The 16,085-nt window shown below is 35.6% G+C and overlaps 1 protein-coding gene across 1 annotated transcript; it reads right to left on the minus strand.

The window, feature by feature from the left end:
* Positions 1-724: 724 nt before the first annotated feature.
* Positions 725-2,515, minus strand: LOC142226548 (putative cytochrome P450 6g2). Its single transcript, XM_075296619.1, has 3 exons — positions 2,019-2,515; positions 1,153-1,956; positions 725-1,091 (listed from the first exon to the last, which is right to left on the minus strand). Exons 1-3 carry the CDS (start codon positions 2,487-2,489, stop codon positions 804-806), a joined length of 1,563 nt encoding a protein of 520 aa, XP_075152734.1. The 5' UTR covers positions 2,490-2,515; the 3' UTR covers positions 725-803.
* Between the last annotated feature and the right edge of the window lie 13,570 nt (positions 2,516-16,085).

The following is a 16,085-nucleotide window of genomic DNA, read 5'->3' on the forward strand; positions in this document are numbered from 1 at the left end:
CCATCTGTACCTGTGAAATTTACGTGAAAGAGTGTTTGAATAAACGTCTGCTGCCTTTCCTGAAGAAACACGGCTGTTCTGTACTGTTTTGGCCGGATTTGGCATCTTGCCATTACGGTAAAAAGGCCATGGAGTGGTACGCCGCCAATAACGTGCAGATGGTTCCCAAGGACAATAACCCTCCCAACACGCCAGAGCTCCGCCCAATTGAGAAATACTGGGCTATTGTCAAGCGGAACCTACAGAAGACCAAAAAAACTTCTAAGGACGAGCAGCAGTTCAAGGCAAACTGGCTTTCTGCGGCGAAGAAGGTGGACAAGGTGGCTGTACAAAATCTGATGGCAGGTGTCAAGCGTGAGGCCCGGCAATTCGGATTTGGAAAAGCGAAAGCCTAACTGAATATTTTTCCTGAATTTTATATTAATTGATTTTGAAAAAGAAATTTAATTTGATTTTGTAAATAAACGATTTCACCGATTTCCCTTGACCAAATTTTGACCGTATCACCCTTTATAATCGGCTCCTCCCGACTTTAGACATTCCTTTGTTGGTATTTAGGTGTTTTGACTGGGACAATTCGATATGAAATAAATTATTTAAAAAAAAGCTTCGGCTTTGGTTAATCGACCACTTGACGGCGATTCGTGGACGAATGCCGAAGCTGATTCTTCGGTCGAGCTCTAATTCGCATACGGTACAGTGGCAAAAATGTCCTGCAACACAGTTATAGTTGACAACACATTTATTAAAGAATTTTCATATAAATTATTGAATGCTGCTTTAAGATAAAATAAAACACATATTTATATTCCCAAGGGATCACGTTGAACGCTGAGCATAATACCACCTTCTGCTTGTAAAATAAGTGCCTTGGGATCAAGCTTAAGAGGTTGTGCTGTTTTGGGGCTCAATGTTACACGATGATTTCGAAGAAATTGTAAAAGACCCACCTTAGTTTGCAAATAAGCAAATCTTTCACCAATACAACCATGGGGTCCCAAACCAAAAGGCATATAGCAATAGGGAGTTATTTTCTTACGATTCCCTGGTGAGAAACGTTCCGGTATAAAGTCATGCGGATTGGGAAAATACTAAAAAAAAAATAATATTACTAAAAATTTTTTATTATGAAAACTTTGTAAACTTCCTTACCTTAGCATCCATATGTAGAGCATAGGCTGGTATATACACAGGCATACCTGGGGGAATTTCATATTTTGCAAAAGGCTCCATGGAGTAAAAATTGTTTTCATCCACAGTACACTCACGATCTAAAAATGGTAGTGGTGGATACAATCTTAAAGTCTCACTGATAATCATTTGCATATATTCCAAGGACTCAATATCCTGTAAGGATAAATTGCCATTGCTGGCAATTAATACATGGCGTATTTCTTCTCGTAGTTTCTCTTGAATATCGGGATTGCGTGCCAATTGATAGAGAGCAAATGACATAGTGGCCGATGAAGATTCAAAGCCAGCGGTGAAGAAAATTGCTGCCTGAGCCACTAGAAGATCTCCATCGAATTTTAAATCACCTTTTTGTGAGGCCACGGTGCGGGAACTATTTTTAAATTCTATTAAAATATCAATAAGGTCATGACGTGATTTTCCAGACTTTTCCCTTTCGGCAACAACATAATTGAAGGTAGATCGTAAAAATTCAGTTTGTTCACATGGTACCACCTTAGCCCCCAAATAAGGGACCAAATGAGGTAAAAAGAATACTATGCTAAAATTATAAGCCCTGCGAGCATTAAAGCGAAAAATTTCTCGTCCATTGTAACGAAATTGACCATTGGGATTTTCAAAAGAATTAGCCTGGACTCCAAAGGCCACAGTGGCTATAACATCAGTAGTATAGAGAGCACAAAATTCTTTCAATTCCAATTCGAAATGACTACCTTCCTTTACCAATCCCAATTTCCACAAATGTCTATTGAGATTTTCACCAACCTGAGAATAAGAATCATTAATAATCTCTTCCGGTAAGAAAAAAAGAGCTTGACATTGCTTACCTCAGCAATTAGGGGAAACATCTGCTTCAGCTTTCCACTTGTAAAGAATGGAGTCAATTTGAATCGTATATCCTTCCATGCGGGATTCCTTAGCATAAAAAGATTTTGTGATCCCAAAGGATCTTGCACATCATCCGATCTTGAAAATCGATTATTGAATTTTCCAAAATCTCGTATCAACACTCTTTTAATTAACTCTGGATCTCTAATTAGCAAAGCAGGCCTATAGAATATATAAATTCCTACAAATGGCTTATCCTTGGCCTTGGGATGATTATAGAATTCTTCGATCACCTTAGCCGAGGGTTCTGACATACGAAGAATTTTACCCAAATTTCCAACTAATGGAGTTGGTTCAATCTGCACTATCTGATGACGGATCCAATAGCTATGCAAATACTTGTGGTAAAAATACACCAGTGCCAGTAGGCTGATTACAAGAAATACCGGAAGCCCAAATTCCAAACTCATCGTGGCAAAGCTCTAGGGATAACTGAACACTTTTCACTCACCAAAACTCAATTTTAATGATCACCAAGGGAAATTTTGTTTGCAAAAATGAGAATCCAATATTCATTCATAGCAATTGTCTTGTATTTGAGGCACAGACATTTAGGGGTCAGCAAAGATCATGTGAACGTAACTAAATTTCCGAATATTCATTCCAGGGCCTTTTGTTATGAAGGAATTCAATGACACATTGTCATTGATTCAGCTCATCTTTTGTTGTGTAGAAGTGCTATTATGATAGCTACTGAAGGTTCCTCTGTTTGGGCAATGATCGGATATGATCTGCTTATGCAAACTTTGAAAAGGATGGGGCCTGTTACGTAAATTCCTATGTCTCGCTTAAAACACAGTAAAACTTAAGCGGAAAATTGGGGGAAGACTACAGTGGTCCAAGAAGTTAAGTAGTTCAAAAAAATCTAGTCCACTAGAGTTTCGTAGTACGGGACGTCCTCAAGAATAATCTCAGAAAATAACAAGTAATTTTCGGTTAGGTATGGTGGCAGACCGATATTTCAGGCTAACTTAGACTAGTTGACTCATTGTGATACAGCTGTGATGAACTTCTCTTCTATCGCTGGCCGATTTTATGTTAAGCTCAATGACAAGGGCCCCTTTTTATAGCCAAGTACAATTTTATTTGTCAGGAAATAAAATACAACAGAAATACATTTTGTAGTAATAACAAGTATATACAGCAGTAAGTTCGGCCGGGCCGAATCTTAAATACCCACCACCATGAACCAAATATTAGGGTTTCCTTTGAAATTTCAGGAGGGCTTGAGGACTTGAGGACACAACCCGAAGATAAATTTAAAGATTTCACCTATGAGGACTATATCAGATTCTGGATTTATAAGAACCATTTTTGTTTGAGGTTTAGAGGAATCATTAACATCTCTTGTAAGTGTGCAAGAAAATTATAAAATAACGTCTTGATTTGAAATCTTAAATCTGTAGAAGTAAAATCTGGAAATTTTACATTGAGTTTCAAGCAATTTTCATGACCAGTGCGCCTTCTACACCCTCAAGAAGTGAAGTCGGTCTATATGGAGGCATTACCAAGTGGACCGATAAAAACTTAATCCGATACACGTTTTTGTGAGCCTAAAATACCAGAATATTTACAATTTCAGGCATATCAGATAAAAACTACGGTTTCTAGAAACCCAAGGAGTTAAATCGGGAGATCGTTCTTATGGGGGTTATACTAAAATATGGACCGATATTCACCATTTTCGGCACACCTCTTTGTGACCCGAAAATACCTCTAGATTTCCAATTTCAGGCAAATAGGATAAAAACTTCGGATTCTAGAAGCCCAAGAAGTAAAATTGGGGAATCGGTCTATATGGGGGCTATACCAAAATATGGATCGATACTCACAATTTTCGGCACACCTCTTTATAGTCCTAAAATACCTCTAGATTTCCAATTTCAGACAAATTGGATAAAAACTACGGTTTCCATAAGCCCAAGACCCCAAATCGGGAGATCGGTCTATATGGGGGCTATACCATAATATGGACCGATACTCACAATTTTTGGCACACGTATTTGTGGTCCTACAATACCTCTAGATTTCCAATTTCAGGTAAATTGAATAAAAACTGCGGTTCTATAAGCCCAAGAAGTAAAATCGGGAGATCGGTCTATATGGGGGCTATACCAAAATATGGACCGATACTCACAATTTTTGGCACACATATTTGTGGTCCTACAATACCTCTAGATTTCCAATTTCGGATAAATTGAACAAAAACTGCGGTTTCTATAAGCCCAAGAAATAAAATCGGGAGATCGGTCTATATGGGGGCTATACCAAAATATGGACCGATACTCACAATTTTTGGCACACGTATTTGTGGTCCTACAATACCTCTAGATTTCCAATTTCAGGTAAATTGAATAAAAACTGCGTTTTCTATAAGCCCAAGAAGTAAAATCGGAAGATCGGTCTATATGGGGGCTATACCAAAATATGGACCGATACTCACAATTTTTGGCACACGTATTTGTGGTCCTACAATACCTCTAGATTTCAAATTTCAGGTAAATTGAATAAAAACTGCGGTTTCTATAAGCCCAAGAAGTAAAATCGGGAGATCGGTCTATATGGGGGCTATACTAAAACGTGGACCGATACTCACCATTTTTGGCACATCTCTTTATGGTCATAAAATACCTCCAGATTTCAAATTTCAGGCAAATTGGATAAAAACTACGATTTCTATAAGCCCAAGACCCCAAATCGGGAGGTCGGTTTATATGGGGACTATATCAAAACCTGGACCGATATAGCCCATCTTCGAACTTGACCTGCCTGCAGACAAAAGACGAGCTTGTGCAAAATTTCAGCACGATTGCTTCATTATTGAAGTCTGTAGCATGATTACAACAGACAGACAGACAGACAGACAGACAGACAGACGGACAGACGGACATCGTTATATCGTCTTAGAATTTCTCCCTGATCAAGAATATATATACTTTATATAGTCGGAAATCGATATTTCGATGCGTTACAAACGGAATGACAAACTTATTATACCCCCATCACCATTTTATGGTGGTGGGTATAAAAAGCGTGTATTGGGGTTTTTTATTAAGCAAATAAAGCATATTCGTAAGTGTTAAACAGTGCTCCCCACTGTATGTGGGAGCTATATCTAAATCTGAACCAAATTTGGCACGCATAAAAAGAATATTAACAAGTAAGGAAAGTCTAAAGTCGGGGGGCCGACTATCATATACCCTTCACCACTACAAATACCAACATTTTTGATACCATTTTAACACCTTCAAATATGTTAGGACCTATATAAAGATTTATATTCCCATATACAATATTTATATATGAACCCATTTGGACAATATTTTTTAAACTTTCACAAAATGTCCAGACTCAATATTTAAATTGGTTAATGACCGAAGCGAACCACAATGTTAGTTAAAAATATTGGAAATATATAAATTGCATAAAATTTGACGCACATTGCTAAAATTTTAATTGAACTCTCAGTGCAAAACTTCAAAATTTTCGAAATTAAACTTTTGACCCCGTGGTCATATGAATCTAAATCGGGCGAATATATAAGAGAGTTATATCTAAATCTGAACCGATTTTGACCAAATTTGGCATGTGTAGCACGAATGTGTTAGTTAGTCCTACTACTACTCAAGTAAATTGGAGTGAAATTTTGACCTCTGGGGCCATATAAGTGCGTATCGGACGAAAGATATATATGGAAGCTATATCTAACTCTGAACCAATTTCAACTAAATTTGGCATCCATAGTAAAAATGTTATTTCCATTCCCTGTGCACAATTTTAATAAATCGGAGGGAAATTTTGATCTACGGAGGTCATATGACAGTAAATCGGACGACAGATATATATGGGAGCTATATCTACATCTGAACCGATTTCAACCAAATTCGGTATGCATATTTATAATGTAAGTTATATTCCTAGTGAAAAATTTTACATAACTCGGTGGGTAAAACTTTGACCTGTGGGGCCATAGGAGTGTAAATCGGGCGAAAGCTATATGTGGGTAAATCTGAACCGATTTCAACCAAATTTGGTATGTATATTTGTTAATTTAAAATTTCGCGTTAATCGGACTGGCCTCTGAGGCCATAGTAGTGTAAATCGGGCGAAAGCTATATATGAGAGCTATATCTGAATCTGAACCGATTTGACTGATATTCTGCAAAATTTACGAGATTCACAAAATGTTCGATTATACGAAACTGGAGGAAGATCGGTTGATAAATACGTCATTTATAACCAGATCGGTTATAAATGTATATGGCATCTATATCTAAATCTGAACTGATTTTTTCCAAAATCAATCTAAATCTCTATATCTAAATCTGAACTGATTTTTTCCAAAATCAATAGGGATCGTCGTTGAGCCGTAGAAGGACTCTGTCCCAAATTCGAGGACGATCTGACTTAAAGTGCGAGCTGGACTTTGCACACAAAAATACATCAACAGACAGACTGACATACAGACATACAGTCAGATAGACGAACATCGCTAAATCGACTCATAATTTAATTCTAAGCCGATCGGTATACTAAAAGATGGGTCTATGACTACTCCTTCTCGGCGTTACATACAAATGCACAAACTTTATACCCTGTACCACAGTAGTGGTCAAGGGTATAATTATACTCCGTGTGCAAAATGTAAATCAGAAAAAAATTTTGATCACTATGGAAACGTCGCCACTGTTGGTAGAATTCTACCAAAAATTTTAGATTTTTTACTGTTTGGTAGATTGGTAGAATTCTTGATGTTTTGGTAGATTTTTTTAAGCGAAACATCAATTTTCTATAAAAAATAAAATTATGACAAAAATTTCTATAAAAATAAAATTTTGACAAAATTTTCTATAGAAATAAAATTTTGACAAAATTTTCTAGAGAAATAAAATTTTGACAAAATTTTCTAGAGAAATAAAATTTTGACAAAATTTTCTAGAGAAATAAAATTTTGACAAAAATTTCTATAGAAATAAAATTTTGACAAAAAAATTCTATAGAAATACAATTTTGATAAAAAATTCTACAGAAATAAAATTTTGACAATATTATCTATAGAAATAAAATTTTGACAAACCTTACTATGTAATTTTGACAAAATTTTCTATAGAAATGAAATTTCGACAAAATTTTCAATAGAAATAAAATGTTGACAAAAATTTTGACAAAATTTTCTATAGAAATAAAATTTTCAATCAAATCAGAGTACAACTCTGGCATCTGAAGTTATACGATTCCAAGAATGTGTTCACAGACAGACGGACATGGCTAGATCGACCCACCCTGAGCATTCTTACCAAAGACACCATGTGTCTATCTATTATCCTTGTGGGTGTTGCAAATATACAATAGACAAACCATACTATAGAAGAGATATTTTGACAAAATTTTCCATAGAAATAAAATGTTGACAAAATTTTCGATAGAAATAAAATTTTGACAAGATTTTCGATGGAAATAAAATTTTGACAATCTTTACTATAGAAATAAAATATTGACAAAATCTTCTGTAGTAATAAAATTTTGGCAAAATTTTCTATAGAAATAAAATTTTGACAAAATTTTCGATAGAATTGAAATTTTGACAAAATTTTCCATAGAAATAAAATGTTGACAAAATTTTCTATAGAAATAATATTTTGACAAAATTTTCTATAGAAATAAAATTTTGACAAAATCTTCGATTGAAATAAAATTTTGACAAAATTTTCGATGGAAATGAAATTTTGACAAAATTTTCCGTAGAAATAAAATGTTGACAAAATTTTCTATAGAAATAAAATGTTGACAAAATTTTCTGTAGAAATAAAATTTTGACAATCTTTACTATAGAAATAAAATGTTGACAAAATCTTCCGCTTTAATAAAATTTTGACAAAATTTTCTATGGAAATGAAATTTTGAGAAAATTTTTTATAAATTCAGATCCTTCGAAAATTTACATGTTTGTGTAAGGTCGTGTAAGATATTTAAAACTCGACACATTTAGAATTCTATGGATATTTATATACTCCAAAAATATATAAAAATATATAAATAGGATGGATCGTAATATGTAATATTGCAAATAGTGAAGTAAACTTTTAAAATAAAATAATTAACGAGTAAGAAAAGTATAAAGTGTATAAACATTGGAAATATTTAAATCTAAAACAATTTTTAGGCAACTTCGTGCAACTTGGAATTATCATTCATCGGTCCATAGATAAGTATTAGAGGTGTAGGAAAATTCAAGTCATTTTGCAAAGTTTTTGAGTAGCAGTGGCGATTTTACAAGAAAACATGTGGGTATGATTTCAACCAAAGTTTTTTATGCACAGTAAGAATGTTATTGTATTCCCCGTGCAAAATTTCAAGTAAATCGAAGTAAAACTTTGGCCTTTGTGGTCGTACGAGTGTAAATCGGGCGAAAGATATATATGAGAGCTATGTCGATAACTGAACCGATTACAAACAATTTGGACATTTATGGACAATTTATTACACTATCAATTATACTCATTGGGTAAATTTTTAATCAAATCAGAGTAAAACTCTGGCATCTGGAGTCATACGATTACAAGAATGTGTTCACAGACAGACGGACATGGCTAGATCGACTCAAGGCCGACCATGAGTGTTATTGCTGAAAACATGTGTCTATCTTGTCTCCTTCTGGGTGTTGCAAACATATACACTAACATATAATACCCTGTTTCACAGTGCGGGCGCAGGGTATAAGAACATCGAGGAGTAAATCGAAATTAAGCGTCGAGTTAGAGTTTAGTGTCGATCTACCTTTAGTAAGGATTGCATGGGTATTCCATCTGTAGATTTAGAAGAATTTATTGATAATTTAATTCTAAGTGACACAGAAAAACTCTGTGAACTATTAAATCAAAGTCCACTTGACTTGCCATGTATATTATCCACTAGAGGTTTCTTATCCATTGAAGGTTCAATATACGGCATTGTATTGAATGGATTGGTGCACCACAGTTAATAACAATATTCAAATCAATACTAAATTCAGAGGATACAAATAATAATGCCTTTATGGAAATAAGACCAATACTGCCACTTAACAATAGCAAAGTTCACAGAAATATCAGCTACACCATTTAGCCACGAATATCAGCATGTGGCATACAACAAATGGTTTATAGGCATCTTGGCACAAAACAAGTTTAAGTCGCCAATACCAAAAACACCTATCAGCACAAAAGTGCAATTCAGTGTAGAGATCATGCAGTTTGAAGTATGTTATGGTAACGCCTTACCATGCCATACGTTACCAAGTCCATGGTGTGGTTTTTCTTTCGAAGAAAATAAAACAATGCCGCTCAACACTCAAGATTGGGGATTGGCATAGAACATGAACGGTTTTTAGCATAACAGTTTTTTTTTTGTTTTTTATTAATAGCCAAATATATCAAAATGTGGTTGACAAGATCATTGCCATATCAATTAATGGATACCAATAAAGGAAATGACAATATGCGACATATCGATGAATATCAATATCACTCACCATCGGACGGGTGTAATACTTACTTACACCCAGAAAAAGAGGATGTAGGCGGTAGCAAAATGTCCAAGCAAACGTATTGTATGAAAAGCTAGGGGAAAATTGACGACATTGCGATACCTCTTAAGTTTAATATTTCATGAAATTGTATGCGAACAGAGTTTGCCACGAAAATAGTATTCGCTTTCACCATATACCATTCAGGCATTACTGTTCAGAATTTCTTAAAAGTGACGGAATAGGTATCATTCACAATAAAAGTAGCTGCAGTTGATTTTGCACTTACAGAGTTGGTATCCCATTAATATTGAGTTAATTAAAAACCAAATACGAGTATATACGACCGTAAGTTCGACCAGGCCGAATCTTATGTACCCACCACCATGGATTGCGTAGAAACTTCTACTAAACTGTTATCCACATGCGAATAACTTGGGTTGTGGTAATACTTACCGATGACAAGGTATAATAAAACTTCTTAACATTGTCTTCTCAATTTTAAGTTAGTCCATACGTGGTATATATTAGACTAAAAAGGTATATGTAGGGAAGTCTACAAATAATTACGAATCGATATGAAATTTGCGCGGTAATAAGAGAGCCAGGATTGAAATATGGGGGTCGATTTATATAGGGGCCATAGGGGCGTGATTGGGGATCCGTTTTTCAGAGGGCTATATATAACTATAGACCGATATGGACCAAGTTTGGCATGGTTGTTAGCGGCCACATACTAACACAATGTACCAAATTTCAACCGAATCGGAAGAAGTTTGCTGCTCCAAGAGGCTCCAAAACCAAATCTGAGGATCGGTTTATATGGGGGCTATATATAATAACGGACCGATATAGACCAATTTGTGCAAGGGTGTTAGAGAACATATACTTGCATGACGTACCAAATTTCAACCTGATCGGATGAATTTTGCTCCTCCAAGAGGATCCGGTGGTCAAATCTGGGGATCGGTTTATATGGGGGCTACATATAATTATGGACCGATATAGACCAATTCTTGCATAGTTGTTAGAGACCATAAACTAACACCACGTACCAAATTCAACCGGATCGGATGAATTTTGCTCCTTCAAGTGGCTCCGGCGGTCAAATGTGGAGATCGGTTTATATGGGGGCTATATATAATAATGAGCCGATATAGACCAATTTTTGCATTGGTTGTTAGATACCATATACTTGCATCACGTACCAAATTTCAACCGGATCGGATGAATTTTGCTCCTTCAAGTGGCTCCGGCGGCCAAATGTGGAGATCGGTTTATATGGGGGCTATATATAATAATGAGCCGATAAAGACCAATTTTGGCATGGTTGTTGGAGACCATATACTTACACCACGTACCAAATCTTAACCGGATCGGATGAAAATTTCTACTCCAAAAGGCTCCGGAGGTCATATCTGGGGATCAGTTTATATAGTGGCTATATATAATAATGGACCGATAAAGGGTGATACGGTCAAAATTTGGTCAATATAAACTTGACGTATTTCTTTCAATTTTGCATTAAAAAACCTGAACACCCCTCATTTTGAAGGTGTGTGTGTGTAGAATGTTGCTCCTATTTTGATTTTGGAATTCACTCTTCGCGCATCGCGAAAATCCGAGCTACTCGCACGCAAAGCTGGCAAAATCGCTAAAAGTTGCCAAATCAACCGTTACAAATGTAATTAAACTGTTTGGGGAACGTTTGTCGACAGCCAGGAAGTCTGGATCGGGGGGAAATCGAAAACTGGAAGCCGCTGAGACGACAAAGAGAGTTGCCGGTAGTTTCAAGCGAAACCCTAACCTCTCTCTCCGAGATGCCGCAAATAAGCTGGGTGTATCGTCTACAACCGTGCATCGAGCCAAAAAACGAGCCGGTCTATCGACTTACAAGAAGGTAGTGACTCCAAATCGCGATGATAAACAAAATACGACGGCCAAAGCGCGATCCCGGAGGCTGTACACGACGATGCTGACGAAGTTTGACTGCGTGGTAATGGACAACGAAACCTACGTTAAAGTCGACTACAAGCAGCTTCCGGGACAGGAGTTTTAAACGGCAAAAGGAAGGGGAAAGGTAGCAGATATTTTCAAGTACATAAAACTGTCAAAGTTCGCAAAGAAATATCTGGTTTGGCAAGCCATCTGTACCTGTGGCTTGAAAAGCAGCATTTTCATAGCTTCCGGGACTGTCAACCAAGAAATTTACGTGAAAGATTGTTTGAATAAACGTCTGCTGCCTTTCCTGAAGAAACACGGTTGTTCCGTACTGTTTTGGCCGGATTTGGCATCTTGCCATTACGGTAAAAAGGCCATGGAGTGGTACGCCGCCAACAACGTGCAGGTGGTTCCCAAGGACAAGAAACCTCCCAACACGCCAGAGCTCCGCCTCCGGCTATTGTCAAGCGGAACCTAAAGAAGACCAAAAAAACTGCTAAGGACGAGCAGCAGTTCAAGGCAAACTGGCTTTCTGCGGCGAAGAAGGTGGACAAGGTGGCTGTACAAAATCTGATGGCAGGTGTCAAGCGTGAGGCCCGGCAATTCGGATTTGGAAAAGCGAAAGCCTAACTGAATATTTTTCCTGAATTTTATACTAATTGAACTTGAAAAAGAAATTTAATTTGATTTTTTAAATAAACGATTTCACCGATTTACACGCGTTTTCCCTTGACCAAATTTTAACCGTATCACCCTTTATAGACCAATTTTTACATGGTTGTTACAAAATATATACTTACATCATGTACCAAATTTCAACCGGATCGTATGAAGTTGGCTCCTGCAAGAGGCTCCGGAGTTCAAATCTGAGGATCAGTTTATATGGGGACTATATATATTTAGGCACCGTTATGGGGGCTATACCTAAAAGTGGTCCCATATGGACCATTTGCAATACCATCTTACCTAAATCAATAGCAACTACTTATGCTAAGTTTCAAGTCGATAGCTTGTTTCGTTCGGAATTTTTGAAAATTTTTGAAAAAATGTGTATGGAAGCTATATATAAATTTGAAGCGGCTCTCATATATATGTATCGTTCGATTTTCCAAAACTTGGCCATGATAGCCTTACTCAAATTTATAGCTGCTAATATAAGGTATTTTTTCTCAGATTGAGATAAAGCCTTCATAATCATGTATCCCTTAATGTTCTTAAATATGCAAAATGCGGTTTATCTCCCAAACCTATATCAATTATACCCCACAATCACTTATGCTTACTAAATCAGTAGGGATGGTTTAGGGTATGACATAGTCGGCTCCGCCTGACCTTTTACTGTACTTACTTGTATATAATATCCACATACACCGAGTCTTATTGTATAAAATTGACCCAAAATAGAAATGTTCATCGAATGCAAGCGTTTGAAAAAAATGTATTTATTCAAGCAGATTGACGACCAGCTTGAGTTCCATAAAAATCGCTTCTTCTATCTTTAAATCAAGCCTTTAGAAAATTTCTCTTTAAAGAAAAATTACAAATTCCGAATACGCGTGACCTACATTTAATGACAAAAAACAAAATAAACTCAGAAAAGCTTTTATTTTCACAAAATAAACTGAGCAAAACTTTATTTTCACTAAAATTTATTTATTAAAACAAGGCCTTATTATATGTTACTGTAAATTGCGGGTCCTACCTGAAGCTTGCATATTCTTTTATATAAAGTCAATATCTTCTTCAGTGTATACTCTGTATAGTTGCCTGTCCTATATCACAATATATGATGTAAGCAAATATTGCTTTACATCATCAGATATTTACATTTCTCGTAGTGTGTAAGGGCAAGTTTTAAAAAATCTAATAAATAAGTGATCAATGAATGGTCAACATTGTAATGAAGGATCGTTTGATGGACTCAATTACAAGTGCATCGATAAGACTTGAGTAGCATGGACAGTAACCCATTAAGGAGTGGTGCTAACAACTCACAATGTATGAGAAATGCTATATGGCTATCAAATGGGTCCATAACTACGAGGGCATGACAGTAATGAATCAAAGAGATTTCTGCAAAATTAATATGTTATTTATGATGTGGGAATGTTTTAATTGTAATCGTGCAGATGATGGCAATAAATAATTTTTATATTATCGAAGGGTATGAATTGGTTGTTTTTGTGACGAAAAGCATACCCAGAATCTATGGTTAGATTTCCCTTACATCAGAATTTATTTTTAACTATGGATAAAAAAATTAAAAGTGGACAATGAATCGAAATTAATAAATATTTTTCAAGAAAATTGTAGACAATATTAATTTATTTTACTTGTTAAAAAAAAATTCTGTAGTTTGAAGGAAAAATTGGAGTTTAAAATTGCAAGAATGTCTTTAGTGCCATACGAAGATCAAGGTGGGGGCATTTGTACTAAAATTTACAAATTTAAAGAAATAGTGAACAATCTTTATGTTGTGAATAATTTGTTTCCCCATTTATTAGTTAATTTAACTAACGTACGCAAAAATAAAGGAAACTTTTTCCAAACATAAAAATTCCATGAACTAAAGTAAAGTTAAATTGGCTTTAGTGAACGAAAACAAGCTATCGACTTGAAACTTGGCACAAGTAGTTGTTATTGATGTAGGTCGGATGGTCTTGCAAATGGGCCATATCGGTCCACTTTTACGTATAGCCCCTATATAAACGGACCCCCAAATTTGGCTTGCAGACCCTCTAAGAGAAACAAATTTCATCCGATCCGGCTGAAATTTGGTACATGGTGTTAGTATATGGTCTCTAATGACCATGCAAAAATTGGTCCACATCGGTGCATAATTATATATAGCTCCATATAAACCGATCGCCAGATTTGACCTCCGGAGCCTCTTGGAAGACCAAAATTCATCTGATTCAGTTGATTCAGTTGATATTTGGTACGTGGTGTTAATATGTGGCCTCAAACACCCATGCAAAAATTGGTCGAAATCGGTTTATATGTGTATAGCCCACATATAAACCGATCCCCAAATTTGACCTCCGGTGCCCAAGTAATTCGATTGTGTATAACAGTCTTTCGTAGAAGTTTCTACGCAATCCATAGTGGAGGGTACATAAGATTCGGCCTGGCCGAACTGACGGCCGTTTATACTTGTTTAATACCTAGATTTCTTTTTAAATTCATTGACCTCGAGCTTGAATTTAAAAATAAAACAAGGTAACTTTCGTTTTATTACAATTTCAATATATTAAGGAAATTTGTGCTTATTATTGTGTAAATTTCGTGTCCTAAAATGTAGGTTGCGTAATATTTAATATTAGGTTTTTTTTAGTGTATATATGAACGCTTGTACAGATATAGATATTAAGGCAATCCGATATGAGGGGTGTCTTCGGGAAAGTTTCTTGTATGTGATCCATTCTGGTAGATATTTAAGATTTAGTGGGTCCATTACTTGCCATTTGAGTTTAAGAAAATCCAAATTAAATTGGCTTAGTACCCAAAAATTCAATCAGATTGTAAAACAAGTTCTTTATTTACCTCAATACAAATTTAGCCACGACAATAACGACTCCTTCTTTTTCGAACTGTTGTGACAACTTAAAGTTAATTGGTCGTAGATGTTTGTTTACTATTTTATCGCAAATAGTATTTTCTTAATTTATTGTACTGCTTCACGGTTTTTTGTTTTTTTTCTGTTTTTTTTTTCGTTAGCAGCAAACCACATTACTTAATTATTTTGGATTTTAGTGCAAGCATGTTTAGCCTTTGGCTGGACTTCTGTTGCATGTTGCATGTCGCGAAACCACCATTTTTGGCTGGGATTTTTATTCAAACAAACCATGCACCTTTTATGGCACACTCTAGATTTCTTAACACTGACAATAACAGCAAAGTTGGCAAAAATTTCCGAAAAAATCAATTGAACAAGTACAATGGATCTAAACGTTCATAAACGTAAGGCCTTTCTTCATGAAGTGGCATTATCAAGCGGCTGATATAAAGACCATTTGAACCTACATCACATAGGGTGTCTTTAGATGTTGCCACTGGTTAGTGGCTGTCTTAATTGATGTCGGTATATCGAAATTGTATCCCATTCCACTAAAGGTATTTACAAATAACATAGCACTGGAAGACATTGGTAACACCAACGCACTTCTTGACAAATGTCTTGAAGAAATCAAACGGAAATTGTCAAGACCCATTGAAAATCTATGTTGACTTTGACGACTGTCAAAGTTTGATTGAAATGCATTTAATTTGTTTTTAAGGAGGGTCTCAATATGCAAACTACCAAAGACAATGGGTGGACATTGATATGTTGAACAAACCACTACCGTTTAGGTTTTTATTCCTCAAATTGAGTGATTTGTACAATAGTTTCATGGCTAAAGAGAAGCAAACGAGATATGTTAACTACTGCGGGCAACATCATGTAAAAACTTTGTTTATAATTATAAAAAAATGATAAATAAATTTTCAAAATGTTTTCTAATATTCGACTTTTGCAAAAGCAAATTTGAAGATATTTTCCAAAATTTATATAGTCAAAAAA

Source organism: Haematobia irritans, chromosome 2 (assembly GCF_050003625.1).
Source record: "Haematobia irritans isolate KBUSLIRL chromosome 2, ASM5000362v1, whole genome shotgun sequence".
NCBI lineage: Eukaryota > Metazoa > Arthropoda > Insecta > Diptera > Muscidae > Haematobia > Haematobia irritans.

Excerpts from the sequence above, each read along its gene's own strand:
- LOC142226548 (XM_075296619.1), bottom strand. The coding sequence starts at position 2,489 with ATGAGTTTGGAATTTGGGCTTCCGGTATTTCTTGTAATCAGCCTACTG. Across the intron at positions 1,957-2,018 it reads TGTTTCCCCTAATTGCTGAG|GTTGGTGAAAATCTCAATAG; the intron begins GTAAGCAATGTC and ends TCTTATTCTCAG. Across the intron at positions 1,092-1,152 it reads CTCTACATATGGATGCTAAG|TATTTTCCCAATCCGCATGA; the intron begins GTAAGGAAGTTT and ends TTTTTTTTTTAG.